At 39.1% G+C, this 19,732-nt stretch overlaps 1 protein-coding gene across 1 annotated transcript in view; it reads left to right on the top strand.

Moving 5' to 3' along the window:
• The first annotated feature begins 14,468 nt into the window (after positions 1-14,468).
• The window catches only part of USP22 (ubiquitin specific peptidase 22), a 50,211-nt gene continuing 44,947 nt past the window's right edge, over positions 14,469-19,732 (top strand). The window contains exon 1 of the mRNA XM_074320615.2: positions 14,469-15,023. Within this exon, the coding sequence (XP_074176716.1) occupies positions 14,853-15,023 (171 nt within the window). The 5' untranslated portion in view covers positions 14,469-14,852. The remainder of the gene's footprint in view (positions 15,024-19,732) is intronic.

Here is a 19,732-nt window from a genome sequence, read left to right as displayed (position 1 = left end):
GGGGTGGGGGACACAAACATTCAGTCAATGTTATAATTTTTGGTTTAAATAGCCATATGTATTTTTAAATAAATTAAGAGAAGAAAATCTTTTATCTTTAAGCAGAAAATTGCCATTTCTCATGCTCATCACTTCTTTCTGAATATCCAAGTTTCCATTTGGTACATTTTCCCTTTGACCCACAGAGCTTCTTTATCATTTTTTTAAAGTGTAGTTGGTATACAATATTATATTAGTTTCAGGAATACAACGTACTGAGTCAACATTTTTATACCTTACAATGTGATCACCACACTAAGTCTAGTAATCGTCTGTCATCATGCAACTTATCACAATCTTATTGGCTATATTTCCCTCACTTTTTCCACTCATTTCTCCCCACCCCCACCCCTCTGGCAACCATCAGTTTGATCTCTATTTCTATGAGTCTGGTTTTGTTTTGTCTGTTTTTTTAGATTCCACATATAAGTGAAATCATATGGTATTTGTCTTTCTCTGTCTGACTTATTTCACTTGGTATAATACCCTCTAGGTCTGTCCATGTCACAAATGGCAAGGTTTCATTATTTTTTTTTATTGCTGAGTAATATACCATTGAATATATACACACCATCTCTTTATCCATTCATCTATTGATGAACATTTCGGCTGTTTCCATATCTTGGCTATTGTAAATAATTCTGCAATGAACACAGAGGTGCATATATCTTTTATTTTTCTGGCAAAATATTTATTTTTTCCTGCATAATACAATTATAAAAGTAAACTTTGTTTCACGCATGCCTGCTGCCTAATATCGATTTTGGTTTCCATGCTCAAAATCAGAATTCACTCTTTCTTTAAGCCATTAGTTTCAAAGTCAAGTAACCGTTTTTATAGTCTGAGTGTCATTTGACATTTAAAATACAATGATTTGCCTTTCTAGGAAGAAGCCGCGACATGGTGGTAAAATTATTCCAGCATTGAAACATGCTAAAAAAGCCAACATACCAGACTTATTCCAGCAATACCTTTCTCAATAATATAAGTGGAGAGATACATTAATTCTTTTTCACAAGCACATCTGGTTACCTTGAGGGAATCTGGAAATTATACCACTACCTTACGCAACATTTGAGATTATTCCTATGTCGCATCAATGGGGCAATGCTAATTTATAGGCATCTTCTTTGCAATAAATAAAAGTCTGACAATTAGCAAAAGATTTTCAAAGGAAAATTTGTAATTGATAATCCTAAAATTATTTATTTGTAAAAAATGATATAATGGTGAAGCAGCAACTGAATATAAGTTAGCCTTAAAAGAAGACTGAGCTATTCAGTTTCTGTGACCCATGAATAATATTTAAATTATAACTTCTTATAAAGTGTAAATACGATAAAATGCATTGAAGTTAAACTCTGGGACTACACCTAAGTAGCATTAGCCTACAAAAACTTTACAGGTTACAGTACAATATCTAAAACCAGAAAATAATTTGGTTATATTTTGATGAAAAAGAATGATTCTTCTCCTTTCTTTTTGTTTTCCTTCCTCCATGACAGGTATTATTATTATTATTATTATTTTAGTTTCAAGTGTACAAAATAATGTAATAGACATTTATAAAATGATAACCCCCTCCCCCAATCTACTACCCCTCTGACATCGTATATAGCTGTTACAATTCCACTGACTCTATTCTTTACGCTGTACTCCACATCCTGGGACTATATAGCATGCATCTTTTTGAATTAGTGTTTTTTGTTATATTTGGATAAATGAAAGTGGGATTGCTGGATTATATGGTAGTTCTATTTTTAGTTATTTGAGGAATCTCCAAACTGTTTTCCACAGTGACTGCACCAATTTGCAGAACCACCAACAGTACACAAGGGTTCTGTTTTCTCCACATCCTCACCAGCACGTTATTTGCTGAATTTTTGATAATAGCTATTCTGACAGATGTAAGGTGATATCTCATTGTGGTTTTGATTTGCATTTCCTTGATGATTAGTGATGTTGAGCATCTTTTCACATATCTGTTGGCCATCTGTATGTCTTCTTTGGAGAAATGTCTCTTCATGTCCTCTACCCATTTGTTCTTTATCATATTGATTACTCTTTTGTTACTAAGTTGTATAAGTTCCTTATATATTTTGGATACCAACCCTTATTGTATATATCATTTGTGAATATATTCTCCCATTCAGTAGGTTGCCTTTTTTTTGTTTATGGTTTCTTTCATTGTGCAGAAGCTTTTTAGTTTAATGAAGTCCCACCTATATATTTTTGCTTTTGTTTCCCTTGCTTGAGGCGACATACCCATAAAATACTAAGACTGATGTCAAATTATTTACTACCTATGTTTATTTCTAGGAGTTTTATGGTTTCAAGTCTTATGTTTAAGTCTTGAATCCATTTTGAGTTTATTTTTGTATATGGCACGAGGGAGTGGTCCAGTTTCTTTCTTTTTCTTTTTCTTTTTTTTTTTTTGGCATATATCTGTCCAGTTTTCACAACACCACTTGTTGAAGAGTGTCATTTTTCCATTGTATATCCTTGCTTCCTTTGTTGTACTTAATTGAGCATATAAGTGAGGGTTTATTTCTGGGCTCTGTGTTCTATTCCACTGATTTATGTGTCTGTTTTTGTGCCAGTACCATGCTGTTTTGATTACTATAGCTTTGTAATACAGTTTGAAACCAAGGAGTGTGATACCTCCAACTTTGTTCTTCTTTCTCAAGATTGTTGGCTATACATGGTCTTTTGTGAACCCATATACATTTTAGGATTATTTGTTCTAGTTATGAGAAGACTGCTATCGATATTTTGATAGGGATTCCATTGAATCTGTATATTGCCTTGGGTAGTATGGTCATTGTGGGGAGCCATGGTTACAGGAAACTCTGAGCTTTGCAGAATGGCTCAGTTTATGCTACCTGTTTCCTCCCCCTGAGGCAATTATCTCTTCCTGCACCTGAGGGGAGCTTGAGCTTGTAAGCTGCTGAGGAATTTGGTGGGAGCGGCCGGTTCCCAGACACAGAAGGCTGATGCCTATCAGGGCAATTGATAAGATAATTACTTGTGAGTTTCAGTGAATTTTGTATCCTCTATGTGAAAGCTAAAGAATTTACATTTGTTATGTTAATACATACTTGCACGTGCTCAAACTGCTTATATGGGTGCAGTAAAATAAACTTAGGGTCTTCAGGATCACTGAAGTTCCGCGATCGCCATCATATGTGAGAGTGTCTTTTATTCATTCCCACTCCCCCATTCGGGAACCCATCAACTCGTGACGGCTGGCCCATCGCACTTGGCGCCCAACGTGGGGCTCGAATACGGAGGTAACAGTGAGGAACACCGCGTGGAAAGGGCCCCGGCTCATTAGAGCTAATCAATGGATGCACGGTGAGTGAGACACGATCCCCTCAGGTGCAGGCAGAGACAATTGCCTCAGGGGGAGGAAACAGGTAGCATAAACCGAGACATTCTGCAAAGCTCAGAGTTTCCTGTAACCATGGCTCCCCACAGGTCATTTTAATAATATTAAATCCTTTCAATCCATGAGCAGAGTACATTCTTCTGTGTCTTATAGTTTTCTTTCTTCCATGTCTTGTAGTGTTCAGAGTACAGGTCTTTCACCTCCTTGGCTAAATGTATTCCTATGTATTTTATTCTTTTTGATGCAGTTGTAAATGGGATTGTTTTCTTAATTACTCCTATTAATTTATTATCAGTGCATAGAAACTTGATTTCTATATATTAATTTTGTATCTTGTTACTGTACTGAATTCATTTATTAATTATATTAATTTTTGGTGGATTCTTTAGGGTTTTCTATATATAGTATCAAGTCATCTGCAAATAGTGACAGTTTTACTTCTTCTTTTACATTTCGGCTGCCTTTTATTTATTTTTTTCTTGTCTGATTGCTGTGGTTAGGACCTCCAATATTACACTGAATACTAGTGGCGAGAGCTGTCATCATTATCTTGTTCCTGATCTTAGAGGAACAGCTTTCAGCTTTTCACCACTGAGTATGATGTTAGCTGTGGGCCTTTATCATATTGAGGTATGTTTCTTACATCCCCACTTTGTTGATAGTTTTTATCATAAATGGATGTTGAATTCTGTCAATTGCTTTTGCTACATCTGTTGACATGATCATATGATTTTTATGCTTGATTTGGTTTATGTGATGATTCACATTAATTGTTTTGTGGATGTTGAACCATCCTTGCATCCCTGATATAAAACCCGCTTCACCATGGTGTATAATCTTTTTAATGTATTGTTGAATTCGTTTTGCTAGTATTTTGTTAAGAACTTTTGCATCTATGTTTATGAGGGATATTGGCCCATAATTCTCTCTCTGTGTGTGTGTGTGTGTGTGTGTGTGTGTGTGTGTGTGTGTGTGTCTTTGTCTGGTTTTGGTATCAGGGTAATACTGTCCTTGTAGAATGAGTTTGGAAGAATCCCTTCCTCTTCAATTTTTTGGAATAGTTTGAGATGTATAGGTATTATTTCTTCTGTAAATGTCTGGTAGAATTCAGCTGTGAAACCACCTGGTCCTGGGCTTTTGCTTGTTGGGTGATTTTTGATTACTAGTTTGATTTTATTGCTATTAATCAGTCTGTTCAGATTTTTTCCCCCTGGTTTAGTCTCAGAAGGTTGTTTCTAGAAATTTATCCATTTCTTTTAGATTATAGAATTTGTTGGCATATAACTGTTCATAGTATTCTTTAATGATCCTATGTATTTCTGTGGTATCAGTTGTAATCTCTCCTTTTTTCATTTCTGATTTTATTTATTTGACTCTCTCTTTTCTTGGTGAGTTTTGCTAGAAGTTTGTCAATTTTATTTATTCTTTCAAAGAACTAGCTCTTGGTTTCACTGGTATTTTATGTTATTTTTCTAGTCTCTATTTCATTTGTTTCTGCTCTGATCTTTATTATTTCCTTCCTTCTACTTACTTTGGATTTTGTTTGTTCTTCCTTTTCTAATTTGCTTATGTGTAAAGTTAGATTGCTTATTTGGGATTTTTCCTGCTTCTTGAGGTAGGCCTGTATATGTATAAACTTTCCTCTTATTACTGCATTTGCTGCATCTCATAAATTTTGTAAAGTTGTGTTTTCAGTTTCATTTGTCTCAAAGTAGTTTTTGAATTCCTGTTTGAGTTTTTTCTTTGATCTTTGATCCATTGGTTGTTTAGTATCATGTTCTTTACTCTCAATGTATTTGTATTTTTTCCAGTTTTCTTCTTGTAATTGATTTCTGGTTTCATGCCATTATAGTCAGAAAATATGCTTGATATAATTTCAATCATCTTTAATTTATTGAGGCTTCTTTTGTGACCTAATATGTGGTCTATCCTGAAAAATGTCCCATGCACTCTTGAGAAAAATGTGTAATCTGCAGTTTTGGGATGATGTGTTCTAAAAATATCTATTAAGTTGATTTGGTCTAATGTAGCATTTTAGGTCATCAATTCCTTATTAGTTTTCTGTCTGGATGATCTATCCATTGTGGTAAGAGGAGCATTAAAGTCCCCAACTATTATTGTATTACTGTTAATTTCTGCCTTTATATCCATTAATATTTACTGTATATACTTGGGGGATCCTATATTGGGTGTGCAGATCCTTACAATTGTTATAGCCTCTTCTTGAATCAACTGTTTTATCATTATGTGATGTACTTCTTTGTTTTTTCTTACACACTTTGTTTTAAAGACAAATTTTGTCTGATATGAGTATTAGTATACCAACTTTCTCATTTATATTTGCATGGAATATCTTTTTCTATCCCTTCACTTTGAGTCTGTATCTTTCAATGTAAAATTAGTGTCTTGTATGCAGCATATAGATGGGTCTTGTTTTTTTATCCATTGTGCCACCCTACCTCTTTTGATTAGAGCATTTAGTCCACTTACATTTAAAGTAATTATTGATAAGTATGTGTTTATTGCTATTTTGCTGATTGTTTTTGGTTGTTTTTGTTGTTCTCTCTTTCTTTCTTCTTCTCTTGATTTCTCTCCTTTTGATTTGTTCTTTTTCTTTAGTGTTTTTTATTGGGTTCCTTTCTTTTTGTTTTTTTGCATATTTTTGTAGTTTTTTGCTTTGTGGTTACCATGAGGTTCACATATATCCATCTATATCTATAGCAGTCTATTGTAAGCTGATGCACATTTAAGTTCAAATATATTTTAAAAGCACAACATTTTTACTACACCCTCAACTCTTTGTGTTTTTGACACCTTGTTTTACACCTTTTGGTTTTGTGTGTCTCCTGTCTGTTGTAATTATAGTTAATTTTCTGCTTTTGTCTTTTAACCTTAATATTAGTTTTTTAAGTGGTTGATTCACTGTGTTTATTATATATTTGCCTTTACCAGTAAGCTTTCTTCTTTCCTGTAGTTTCTTATTCCTAGTTATGACCTTTTCTTTTCTGCATAAAGAAGTCCCTTTAATACTTCTCATAAAGGCAGTTTAGTGGTGGTGAAGTCCTTTACTTTTTGCTTGCTTGGGAAAGTCCTTATCTCTCTTTGAATTCTGAATGATAGCGTTGTGGATTATAGTATTCTAAGCTTTAGGTTCCTTTCTTTCAGCACTTTAAATATATCCTGCCATTCCCTTCTGGCCTCTAAATTTGCTTCTGAAAAATCAGCTGATAGCCTTATGGTGTTGCCACGTATGTGACTTGTTGCTTTTTTTTTTTGGCTGCCTTTAATATTGTCTCTTTACCCTTAACTTTTGCCATTTTAACTACAATATGTCTTGGTGTGGGCCTCTTTGGGTTCTTCTTGTTTGGAACTCTCTGTCCTTCCAGGACCTGGATGTCTGTTTCCTTCCTCAGATTAAGAACGTTTTTAGTATTATTTCTTCAAATATACTTTCTGTCTCTTTCTTTCTTTCATCTTCTCCTGGAATCCCTATAAAGCAAATGTTAGAGTGCCTGATGTTATCCCAAAGGTCTCCTATTCTATCCTCATTAAAAAAATTTTTTTTTTTCATTTTGCTGTGCTGATTGGGTGTTTTCCACTATTCTGTCTTCCAGATTACTCATCTGTTCTTCTGTCTTAATTACTGTGCTGTAGATTCCTTCTAGTGTATTTTCATTTCAGTTATTATATTCTTCACCTCTAATTGGTTCTTTTTTTACATTTTCTAAATCTTTGTTGAAGTGTTTTCTGAGCTCCTCTATTCTATTCTCAAGTTTGTTGAGCACCCTTATGAACATTACTTTCAATTTTTTTACCAGACAAATTACTTAGCTCCATTTCATTAGTTTTTCTGTTTTTTTTTCTTTGTTTCTGCATTTGGGATAATTCTTCTGTCTCCCCATTTTGTTTGACTTTCTGTGTGTGCACCTATGAGTTAGAGGAAATATCTATCTATACCAATCTTGAAAAAAATGGCATCTGTGTACCAGATAGTTTTGGCACATCAGTTGTCATCAGGGCAGATGCATGCATTGCCTGGTGCACTGCATGGCCAGAAGGAGTGGATTCTGGTGAGTCAGCCTAGTGTGTCCTTGCCATTCTGATCCAGGTGAGGCTGCCTGGTGTGGGTAGGGCTGCCCCGTGTGTGTGCATGCTCTGCTTGCCCTGTTACTTTAATTGCATATTGCCCAAACTGGTCTGGGAAGGGCTGTTTTATGTGCTTGTGTGGCAAGACCCTAATAGCTCCACCCTTTCTTCAGTTGGGACAGCCCTGTGTGCACATAACCCCGCACTTTGCTAGTTCCACAGCCTTTCCAGGTGAGGCAGCCCCATATAAGCACGAAATAACACCCTACTCATTCCACAGTGGGCAGCCTTGCCTGTGGGTACCTCAATTCTTTGCTAGCTCTGTGCTCTCTCCAGCTGGGGGAGGCCCCACATGCATGAATATCACCCTTCCATACCCGCTGGATCAATCTCCGGGTGGAAGGGCCCCTTGTAAGTGTGCTATGGTGCCCTCCTGCTCCTGCTGGATCTAGTTTAGGAAGGGGTGGCTGGGAACATACTATAGAAGCCCCGAAGATTGGCCAGAGAACCTGGATAGAGCTCCTGCCTGCTGTCCAAGTGCATTGGAGATGTAAACAAGGTACTCACCAGTTTCTTCGTTCCTGTATAATTCCTACAGCTCCCAGAGAGCTCTCGTCTTCCCCGACCTTCTCTATGCAGTCTCTCTCTTGTTTGTTGGGCAGAAGCTGTTCAACTGTCTTTCAGTTGTCTCTCAGGAGGAATTGCTCTGAATATCGCTGTACATTCAATGTGTTCTTGGGAGGGGACAACCTCAGTGTCCCCCTATGCTGCCATCTTGGACCTACCTCTCCTTATCATTTCTCATAGTACAGATTTGCTGGAGAAAAATCTTTTAGATTTCTTTTATATGAGATTTATTTATTTAGCTTGTATTACTGATAGACATTTTCACTGTATATAGAAATCGGGATTAGCAACTTCTGTCTTTCAGCATTTTCAAGATATTGTTCCACTGTTTTTTGGTTTCCATGGTTTGTGATATAAATTTATATATATAATTTCCAGTATATGATGTCTTGTTTTTCTCTAGCTGCTATCAAGATTTGCTCAGTCCAATGGTGGGGCAAAGGTGTAATGGCTGCCATAACGAGAAGATATCTTCAGACCGAAAGACATAGCAGACAACTCAATAAAATAGAACAGAATTTATTATAGGGTAAGTTACTTAGTTGAAGATTGGGCCAGAGTGAACAGACAGCCCAGCAGTTTTGCACGAATTATTCTCTGCTACCAGACCTCTGTTACAGTACTGTTTTAGTAGTATAATTTGGGACTAATAATTTCAAAACAATAGGAAAAAGAATTCAGTAGTTCCAGGGCCCTTCTGGTGGCCTTCTGATAACTGATTGCTTATAATCAATATTATCACCAGTTTGATATTTATCTTGGTTGTTATGCCATTCTGGCTGTTGCTAATGAAAATATTTATGGCTACATTTTAAGGAACACAGGTAATGATAAATTAGAAAGCTTTGATATGCTTGCTAAGAACAGTGAAGTTGGTCAAAAGTCACAGTATGAAACTTACGAATGAAATGAACTCTGGGACACAGAGATGGAGTTGGTCTTGTTCACACCTTCATCTATATATGCCCTTTATTATTTGTTTTTAGTAGTTAAACTATGCTGTGTTTAGGCATGTTTGCTTCATAGTTATCCTACTTGAGATTTACCATTATTTCTTCAAATATATTTTTCTCTCTCATATTCTGTCACCTCTTCTTCTGGGACTTTGATTACACATATATTAGGACTTTTGATGTTGTCACACAGGTCTCTGAACCTCTGTTCACTTTTTTCCAAAATATTTTCTCTATTTTGCTGATTTGATAATTTCAACTGATCTACAAATTTACTGATTCCTTCCTGTGTCATTTCTATTCTACTCTTAAGCTCACTTGGTGATCTTTTTATAGCAGATATTGCATAATTCAATTCCAGGACTTCTATTTGTTTCTTTTATATGTTTCTATTTCACTTCTATTTCCTATCTTTTCATTCATTTCAAGTATATTTTCCTTTACATTACTGAGCACAGTGGTCTTAATTGCTTTGAAGTCTTCCTATGCTACTTCCAAATATTTTAGGGTTTCATCTAAAACTGTTTTATCTCTTGAAAATGGACTATGTTTTCCTGTTTATTCTTCATATATCATAATGTTGGATTTGATAACCTAAAAATAAAAGGCTTTTCAAAGTAAGAGGCAACAAGCAATTATTTGAGATTAGAAAAAAGAACAGTTATTCATGAAGCACTGATTCAGGCAGAAACCCAAGCAGTGTTTCAACTAGGAGATAGAGGCAAAGGGTATTTATGAGAACGGGAAGGGGAACAATTGTATTAATAGAAGGAAGGCACTTCTATTGGCGTAGATAAGCTAACATAGAGATGCTAATACTCAACAGTGTTTTTAATTTTTCAGTCCAGTAGTCAGCAGTGTGGTAGTCATAACATCTGCTTTCTTGTTATTTTTGCAAACAGTTCTCTAGGACATAATGATGCTTTAGACCCAGTCCAAAGGTTATTTTGTTGTGTGTTAACATTCCAAAGGTTTGAGGCATGAGAGGTGCAAGACAGTTCTGGCATGGCAGCTGCAACTCCATTTATATTATTTTATTTTACTTTTTACAGATTGCACCCTGAATGTTATATTGTTGAAAATAGGGGTTTTGTTATGTATCTCCAAAGAGAGTCGATATTTTTCTTTTAGCAAGCAGTTGACTTCAAATGTAGCTATTTCTTGGGTAGAAGCTTAAGTCTCTGCTCACTTCTTTCTTCTAATTGGACTACTTGAAATTTCCCCTACAGTGGTTCAGTGGTCAACTAGATACTTGGACACAGTTTATACACTGCCCCTGGGATTCCCCTTCTCTGACTCTCCTCACTTCTCAGTGGCTTTAATTGTTCTGTTTTCTGTTCTTTGCTTTTTCAGTTCAGAAAGACAGTTGATTTTTTGTTTTATTTATTTATTTATTTATTTATTTATTTATTTATTTATTTTTTATCAGCATTTCAGCCTACCACCTGATCTCCTCCAAGTATAGCCTATCTTACAAGCCATAAAAAACCCCCAGAAAGATTACTTGTTCTGGGCAGATCCCATCTTCCAAGTGTCTACTCCCTCCCAGGTCTGCCTGCTTTGTTTCAATCTCCAGTGCATTCTGGGATTTGTTGTTTGTATTCTGTTCAGAGTTGTTGTCTGAAGGAGGATTGGTCTAGAATATTACAGCGCTATCTTGGAAGCATAGTTTTATCAGTGTTTAAAAATTTTTTATTTGAAAACAAAAAAATTAACAGATAAATATAGAGAATACATTTTAGACCACGTTAGTTCCATGGATGGTTTCAAATGCCTTTTGAGGCAAATCCCTCCTCATGTCACTCATTTTTAAAAATTGGCAAACTCCTACCCATCCTTCTATACTTAGGCAAGACATAGAAACATTTCTGGATTTCCTCCACTGTTACTACCTCGTGAGGTTAGGGTTAGAAGTGTCATGGAGTGTTTTGAAATTACCTGGACTTTCCTTTATCACTGCAATTTCATATAACTATAACTGACTGTTAACATTGCTGTTTACTCCACTACAGAGACATAGGATTCTTAAAGTGGGATGTTGTCTTAATCATCTCAATGCTCTGCAAGTTACCAGATCAATAATTGCTGATGTTTCATGAGTCTTTAATAAATGACAGGCATGTGCTACACGCTTTACTCTTACCTCATTTCTTTCTTTCTACAACCCTTTAATATGAGCACTGAGCTGATATTGCCCCAATTTTAACCGATAAGTAAACAGGCTTAGAAAATTAAGGAATCTGCCCTAGGTTACACAGACAGTAAGCGGTGGAGCCAGGACTCTAATTTAGCAGTCTAACTTGTTTCCTGGATAGATGAATAAATAAAATTTTTGGACCCCTGACTGTTTTCTACATGTTGTAGAATAGTATGAATGTATGCATTTGAGCAAGTTCCCTTTTATCTGGGCCTGAGCTTCTTTATGCTCCCCTTGTATCTTGACATTTTGTAATTTCTTTTTAAGTTTTCAAGTAAGAAAATATGTTTTTTCTAGTCAAAGATAATATGATTTGTAATGTAAAAAATTCAAACGTTATAGACTACGTTATCCCTTACCAAAAGTTAACTATGATTGATGGATTTGTTTGTTTCTTCCAGCCCTTTAATATACACCTACATATAGTATTATTTACCTGTAAATGTTAGCATATTGTCTGTATATGTATGCAGTCTGTTTTATTCACTTATGTCTTACAGACTTTCCATATTAGTATTTATATATCTGTTTCATTTTTTAAAACAGCTGCATAATATTCCCTAGAATGGCTATCCCATAGTTTATTCAACCATTCTCCTTATTCATGGCCATTTAAGGTGTTTTCAGCGCAGTCCCCTCCCACCCCCAGTGCTATACTAAATAGCTTTGTCCACACCTCTTTTGGAAATTGCTTCTGAAGGATATATTCTGTGTGTTGTTTTTTTTTAAATAAAGACTTTATTGGGGAGGGGGAACAGGACTTTATTGGGGAACAGTGTGTACTTCCAGGACTTTTTTCCAAGTCAAGTTGTTGTCCCTTCAATCTTAGTTGTGGAGGGTGCCATTCAGCTTCAAGTTATTGTCCTTTCAGTCTTAGTTGTGGCGGGCGCAGCTCAGCTCCAGGTCCAGTTGCCATTTCTAGTTGCAGGGGGCGCAGCCCACCATCCCTTGCGGGAGTCAAACCAGCAACCTTGTGGTTGAGAGCCCACTGGTCCACGTGGGAATCGAACTGGCAGCCTTTGGAGTTAGGAGCATGGAGCTCCAACCACCTGAGCCACCGGGCCAGCCCCCAATATATTCTGTTTTAATTTATTTATGTGTAAGGCTATCTGATTACAGAACATTTCAAATAATAATTTATAATTCAAGTAGAGAGCATAGGAACTCTTCCATGGTCATATGACGTACTGTAAAAACGTTATTATAGATATTAGGGGCCTGAACTAAGCACAAATTCTTTTTTTTTAAATTACAGTTGACATTCAATATTATTTTATATTAGTTTCAAGTGTGCAGCATAGTGCTTAGACATTTATATAATTTATGAAGTGATTCCCCTGATAAGTCTAGTACACATCTGGTATTACATATAGTTATTCCTATATTATTGACTATATTCCCTATGCTGTACTTTACATCCCCATGGCTATTTTGTAACTACCAATTTCTAAGCAAACAATTCTTGAAATCAAATCATATGTGTAAGCCCAGTAATATTGGAATACTCCTTACATATATTTATAGAGGTGAATCACATAATTTGTAATTCCTAACTTATTGACTATTTATGATTTTACTGTTTAATAAAGTGATATTCCTTTCTCTAATATATCCATAGGGTGCCTTACTTAACCGGTGCTTTATTCTGAGAATGATCTTGTTAGATTCTCCTATAAAAGTTTATGTTAATTAATTAAATTCAACAGGTAATTTTGAGAACCTGCATGCAACCAATACTGTTCTGGGCACTGGCGGGTATATAAGTAAATAAAACACACAAAATCGTTACCCTCATGGGTGTTTATACTACTGAGGGAATACATAACAAACAAGTAAAAAAGTTTTTTGGGGAAAAACAAAGCAGGGTAAGGGGATGGAGAATTTTGGGGGGGTTATAATTTTTAGTAGGGTGGTAGTGGAAGGCCTCACTGAGAAGGCAGTGCCTGACAAAGCCCAGCAGGAGGTTAGGGCGCATAAGCCATGGAATATGCGGGTGGGACACATTGTAGGTAGAGGGGACCAAGGACCAAGGTAAAAGTGTGCTTGGCAATTTGTTCTAACCACAAATGCTTTATTCCTGTCCCCAGTCCATTTAACCCTGCAGTCTTAATTGCTACGCCATTATTATCTTTACTCACTTATTTATTTTTTGAAATCTTGTGATTGCTTTGGACTGACCTGGACAGCAATTGCTGCTTTCTTAACCTGTCCAAGAATGTAGCAAAGCAGTTAGCAGTGGGGTTAGTATAAGTTAGTAGCACCACATGGCCTCCAAGTTTTCCCAGATCCTTTGGACCTTTACTCCCGGAAGACACTGTTTGCATTTGTCTTTAAAGATCTTTTCACAGTCTGCCCTGGTTCAGTCATTTGTGCGCTGATCAGACCTGTGCCGTCCAATACGGTAACCGTGAGCACTTGAAATATGGCTAGTATAAATTGGATATACTGTAAGTATAAAATACCAGATCTTGAAGAATTCATCCCAAAACTAAAATATTTAATAATTTTGCAATATTGTTTACATGTTGAGATGACATATTGGCTATATTGGATTAAAGTTTATTACATAATTTCACTTATCATTTTTTTAAAATGTGGCTATTAGAAAATTTAAAATTAGATATGCAGCTCGCATCCTATTTCTTTGGATAGTGCTGGATTCCTGGTGGGAAGGGACCCCAGTCTGCTTCAAGGAAGCAGAACCAAGCAGGTAGTGGCAGTTCCAATCCACGGTGACAGCACTGTAATGTCTGGGCTAGCTTCGAAGATGGAGAACCCTGCAGAACGTCCAGATGAAGGACTTCTGTTGTCAACGGAACAGACAGTGAAACACGGAAGTACTGCCTTAGCTGGCAAAGTGCGGTTGGAGATCAAGGCCCAGCGACACTGCAAGGATTTGGACAGCTCAGCTCGTCGCTCCGCCTCTCTGCAGCAGAGCTCAGGCCGGTGCAAACCGGTCCAGTGCCCTGACGGACACCCCCCGTCACCCAATCATCTGCATGGCCCCACCTCCCCACTTCTCGGTGGGAAACCGGGAATGTCAATTAGCCCCAGTCCCGGGAGGTGGTTCTGAACCAGATGGACTACACTGACAGCTAACGAAAAGGCTGCTGGTGCCACTGGACATTCGGCGACCAATCGCATAAGTGCGGGGGCGGGCCCTCGTTAACTCCAACCTCCTGCGGCCCTCTGCGGTGAGGTTTGTCCAGGAGCCTGCGGGCACCGGAGGAGGCGGGAGAAGGGGGTGGGGCGGGGCCTGAGCGGGCTGGAGCATGCGCAGTGTGGCGCCCGCGACCGGCCCGGGATGACGTAGTCTCAGCCCGCGGCGTCCGCGCCCCGCCCCGCCCTCCGCGAACCCGGGGAGCGCTGCGCGGGCGGCGTCTGGCAAGCCGTCACCTCCCCCTCCGCGGCCGTGCAGCACCATCTTTGTCCGCCGCCCGTGCTTTGTGCGCGCGCCAGACCCTTGGCCTGCCGGGGTCCGCCGCCGAGCAGCCCCCGCGCCGCGCTGGCGTCGTCCTCGTCCCCCTCGCCGCCCCCCGCGCGCGGCCGGGCCTTGCCCCCCATGGTTTCCCGGCCCGAGCCGGAGAGCGAGGCCATGGACGCGGAGCTGGTGGTGACGCCGCCGGGCTGTTCGCACCTGAGCAGCTTCAAGGTGGACAACTGGAAGCAGAACCTGCGGGCCATCTACCAGTGCTTCGTGTGGAGCGGCACGGCGGAGGCCCGCAAGCGCAAGGTGAGCCCCTCCCCGCGTCCCGACCTGCGGGCTGGGCCGGGGGCCGGAGGAGACCCCTCTCTGCAGCGCTGCCTGGCACGCGCGGGAGGGGGTGGGGGGCGAGGGAGAGGTAGGGATGGCTCGTTAGCCTGCCGCGTACCCACCCCGGGCCGCGCACGCCGGGAGTGGGGTGGGCTCGAGCGTATTCTTCTCTTTTTTCATTCCCCTCCCCCACCCTCGCCCCCACCCCCTCCCCTTCTTCCCCCGCCGCCTCTCCCTTCCCCCGTGTTCCTCCGCTTCTGGCCGCGGGGCTGGGAACTGAGCAGGGGCGGGGTCTCGGGAGCGTGTCCAATTTCGGGGACGGGCGAGTGCAGGTCTGGAAGGGGCGGCTTTCTCTTCCAGTTGCGTTGGAATCGTGGTACCGAGGAGTCGGGGGCCCGACGTTCCAGCGCGAGGCCCCTCGGAGGAATCCTCTAGGCTGGGAGGGTTCGGGGTCGGGATGCGTGCACTGAGAAAAAATAAGACGAAAACCTAGTAGGGGACGAAGGTTATCTGGGGCCAGTGTGGTGGTCTGTGACGGGTCAGTTCCCTGCCACCATCTTGAGTTTGCGTTACATACCGGAGTGTCCCCTTGGATTACCTGCGCCGAGGGAACGGAACCGTGTGTCAGGGCTGGGGCTGTTAGGGTGTGGTTACCACTGTGCTTGACTGAAACGCCCCACCGGGTCCAGGGTCTACAAGAATATAGGGAGATGGCTTTTTTGTGTGTGTGCCATTTCAGGTTTGGGCGTGGCAGTTAGAAATGTAGCGAGTCATGGCCCTTGAGAGCCGTATCTAGGAAAGCCGCATCCTTCTGAGCACAACCGTATAGTTGGTGGAAGCGCTTGTACCCGGCGATGAAGGAGTGGGTTTAAAAGAAAAGGTTGGTCTGAGGGGAGGGTGGGACTTGGCGTGCTTTCTACCGCGTGAGAGTCTTAGCAAGAACCTGATCGCTTCCGTGAGACACCGAAGAAATAATGTTTAGTGTTAAATTATTTTTCAGGTCTACATCCCATCCAAGCAATTAGACTTATCAATCATTTGGAAATAAGGAAATAATGGTATTCTTTCCCCTTAATCTGAATAAACCTTGGTTTTACAACTAAACGCGGTTTTGCAATTTACCATCTGAGTTTGGGAGTCGTTAGGCAATTTCCACTGGAGTAGCATGTTTTTTAATGGGAAAAGTAACATTTGCTGATTTGGAGGTAATGTTAAACTTAACTTTTTTTTTTATCAGTCGTGGTGTTGGGAAGCAGTCAGTACCTCTTAGAATGAACTAAAATCAGAGATGAAACAGATTTACATTAGGATCGAAGCGGAATTCTTGCGAATGAAATTGTGTGTCCTTAAAAAGAAAATCTATCCCGCTGAAACCGGTGCTCTCCAGGTGATGATCTTGTTACTGTGCTGCAGCTTGGTCAACATTTATGTGATACAAGATTCAGCTCTACTGTTTTAAGTAGGGAATCCCCTGCTCTCTTCCTTCTTCACTCCCCCGCCCCTTCCCCTGTAATTTTTAACAAAGTTGGGAGTCAGGTTTAACCCATCCTTTGTCTAATTTTCTAAAGAAAGGAACCACTTTTTTTTTATGTCTATGGCTTGGGTTAGTCTTTTAATGTCAGTTGCTTAGTTTGAAAGCTGTTGAAGAAACAACTTGAGCTATAGACAGACAAGAGGTGGTGATAAATATCTCTTTGAAAATTCAGGTCAGTATTGCAGTACCTTTTTGGTAGTATACCAACCATGAACCAAAACATCCTTCATCTGTTCTCGGAATTTTAGGGGGATCTTTTTCTTGTATCATTGTGGGTCCGGTGTAACTGCATTTCTAGCACTCTAGTGGAAGAGTTGGTTTGAAAAATAGTTTAACCCTGATGATTAACAGTGAATAATCTGTTTTATTTAAAGTTTGCACAGGATTCTCAGCAGATCTATAAGTTTAATACATTTTTGTTTTTAACCATAAGTTTCCTACAAAGATACGTCAACTTAAGTCACAATCTTTGTAAACAAATGTTCTGTGTGAGATTGACACTCTGCTACAGTGTAACTACAGAAATGAATTCCTGGGTGAACAGGAGTTAAGTTTTCTTATCTAAGTACAGGTGGGCTATGGTTTTTGTATCCAAACTTTGATTCTTCTTTTCACAGGCAGAGAGTGAGAAGAACAGGGTCAGATTTTATAACTTTCTGCCTGCTTTAGGCTTGAATTGCACTACTGACTGTAAAAATGTTTCTATGATTCAGGACTGAGTGCTACCACGGTGGCCTGTCCTGTGCATTTCTGACATGTGGTAAATATAACAAGTGTCTTCCCACATAAGGGTTTGTATGTGAAGGTAGAAATTAGCAATAAAAATATCAATGATTTTCAGTTCTGTTGGCTGTTATGACTTAACATAGTCTATGCTATATTTTGAACATACACTTTGGAGTACAGGTAATGTTTTTTACATAATTTCTTTCTTTGAACCATTTCTGTGATTAAAATTTTACAGCAACTTAATTTTCAAAACACAGAGCCTTATTTGTAGCTATAGTAAATACTTTTACCAAGTACCTGTATGTTTTACCACAAGTGAAGAAGAGCTGTCAAACATACTGCTAGTAATTTTAGACCATTGAGTCTGGTTTAATTTGGGCAGTAATCTGGAGGACAGAAAACTGCTTTTGAGTTTTTTAAAGCACAGTTTAGGGCTTAAAGCAACTCTTTGGGTAGAAATTCTTAGGAAAATTTTTTTTTGTTTGGGAAAGGGGCTAGAAAGAAGGATATCTATCAGGGAAGTGATAGGTAAGAGGCCAGAGGGCTCTAAGATCCAGAAGTAATACCTTACTCTAGCATGCTTTTTCTTTCTTTGCTTTTTTTTTTAATTTTTTTAATTTTAAGGCATAACACCAAAAAATGATTGAATTATTTTGCCCTTTTTTGACATTCAATATTTTATATTAATTACAGGTGTACAGCATTAGTGGTTAGACATTTATACAATTTAAGAAGTGATCTCCCTGACTAGTCTAGTACCCACCTGGCACTATACATAGTTACCACCATATTATTGACTATATTCCCTATGCTTTACTTTACACCCCCAGGGCTGTGTTGTAACCACCAGTTTGTACTTCTTAATTCTTTTATGTTTTTAATGCTGCGCCCCAAACCCTCTCCCATCGATCACCCAGATAAATATAGTACCCATCTGACACTGTATATAGTTATTACAATACTGAGCATTTTCCTTATGCTGTACCCTACATCCCCATGACTACTGTGTAACAACCTATTTGTACTTCTTAATCCCTTCCCTATTTTCACTTACCCCCCCAGCCCCCCCTCCCATCTGGCAACCATCAAAATGTTCTCTGTATCTATGAGTTTGTTTCTGTTTTGTTTGTGTATTTTGTTACTTAGATTCCACATATAAGCCAAATCACATTGCATCTGTCTCTCTCTGTCTGGCACAATCCACTGAGCACAGTACCTTTCAGGTCCATTCATGCTGCTGCAGATGGCAAGGACCCATTCCCTTCCCTGGCAGAACAATATTCCACTGTATACAGAGGGTGCCAAAAAATGTATACACATTTTAAGAAAGGGAAAAACTATTAAAATTGTAATATTCAATATATACCGATAACAAAAGATGAATACGAGTCATGAGTATACAATTTTTTGGCATCCCCAGTACATGTACCATCTCCTCTTTATCCTTCTTCTATTAATGGACACCCAGGCTGCCCCCACATCGTGGCCATTGTAAACAATGCTGCAATGAACATATGGGTGCGCATGTCCCCTCAGAGTAGTGTGTTGGGTTTCTTCGGATAAATACCCAGAAGTGGGATTACTGATTACTGGGTCCTTCTTGGTTTCTTGTTATAGGCCTTGTTTTAATGTCTATTTTGCTACCCGAGATTTTTGGCTGTTTCCATTTTCATGAAATATCTCTTTTCCATCTCTTTCAGTCTGTGTGTGTCTTTTGATCTGAAATGAGTCTCTTGTAGGAAGCATATGTGAGGGTCTTGTTTTCTTATCCATTTAGCCACCTTATTTTGATTGGAGCATTTAATCCATTTACATTTAAAGTAATTGTTGATAGATATATAGTTATTGCCATCTTATTCATATTTTTTATCTATTTTCTTTTTGTCGTCTTAAAGAAGTCCCTCTAACATTCCTTGTAAAACTGGTTTGGTGTTGATGAACTCCTTTAGGTTTTTCTTGTCTGGGAAGCTCTTTGTCTTTTGATTCTAAATGATAGCTTTGCTGGGTAGAGTAGTCTTGATTGTAGATCCTTGCTTTTCATCACTTTCAATATTTTGTGCCAATCCCTCTGGCCTGCAAAGCTTCCGTTGAGAAATCAGCTGATAGTCTCATGGGAGCTCCCTTGTATGTAACTAACCACTTTTCTCTTGCTGCTTTTAAGATTCCTTCTTTGTCTTTAACCCGTGGCACTTTAATTATGTTGTACCTTGGTATGGGCCTCTTTGGGTTCATCTTGTTGGGGACTCTGAACTTCCTGGGCTTCTGTGTTTATTTCCTTTGCCAGGTTAGGAAAGTTTTCGGTCATTATTTCTTCAAATAGGTTTTTAATTCCTTGTGCTCTCTCTCGTTCTCCTTCTGGTACCCCTATAATGCATATGTTCATATGCTTGATGTTGTCCCAGAGGACCCTTAAACTGTCCTCATT

Source organism: Rhinolophus sinicus, chromosome 12, assembly GCF_057876585.1.
Source record: "Rhinolophus sinicus isolate RSI-liver-muscle chromosome 12, RSI-T2T, whole genome shotgun sequence".
Classification (NCBI taxonomy): domain Eukaryota; kingdom Metazoa; phylum Chordata; class Mammalia; order Chiroptera; family Rhinolophidae; genus Rhinolophus; species Rhinolophus sinicus.
This window is presented reverse-complemented; position numbering and strand designations above follow the sequence as displayed.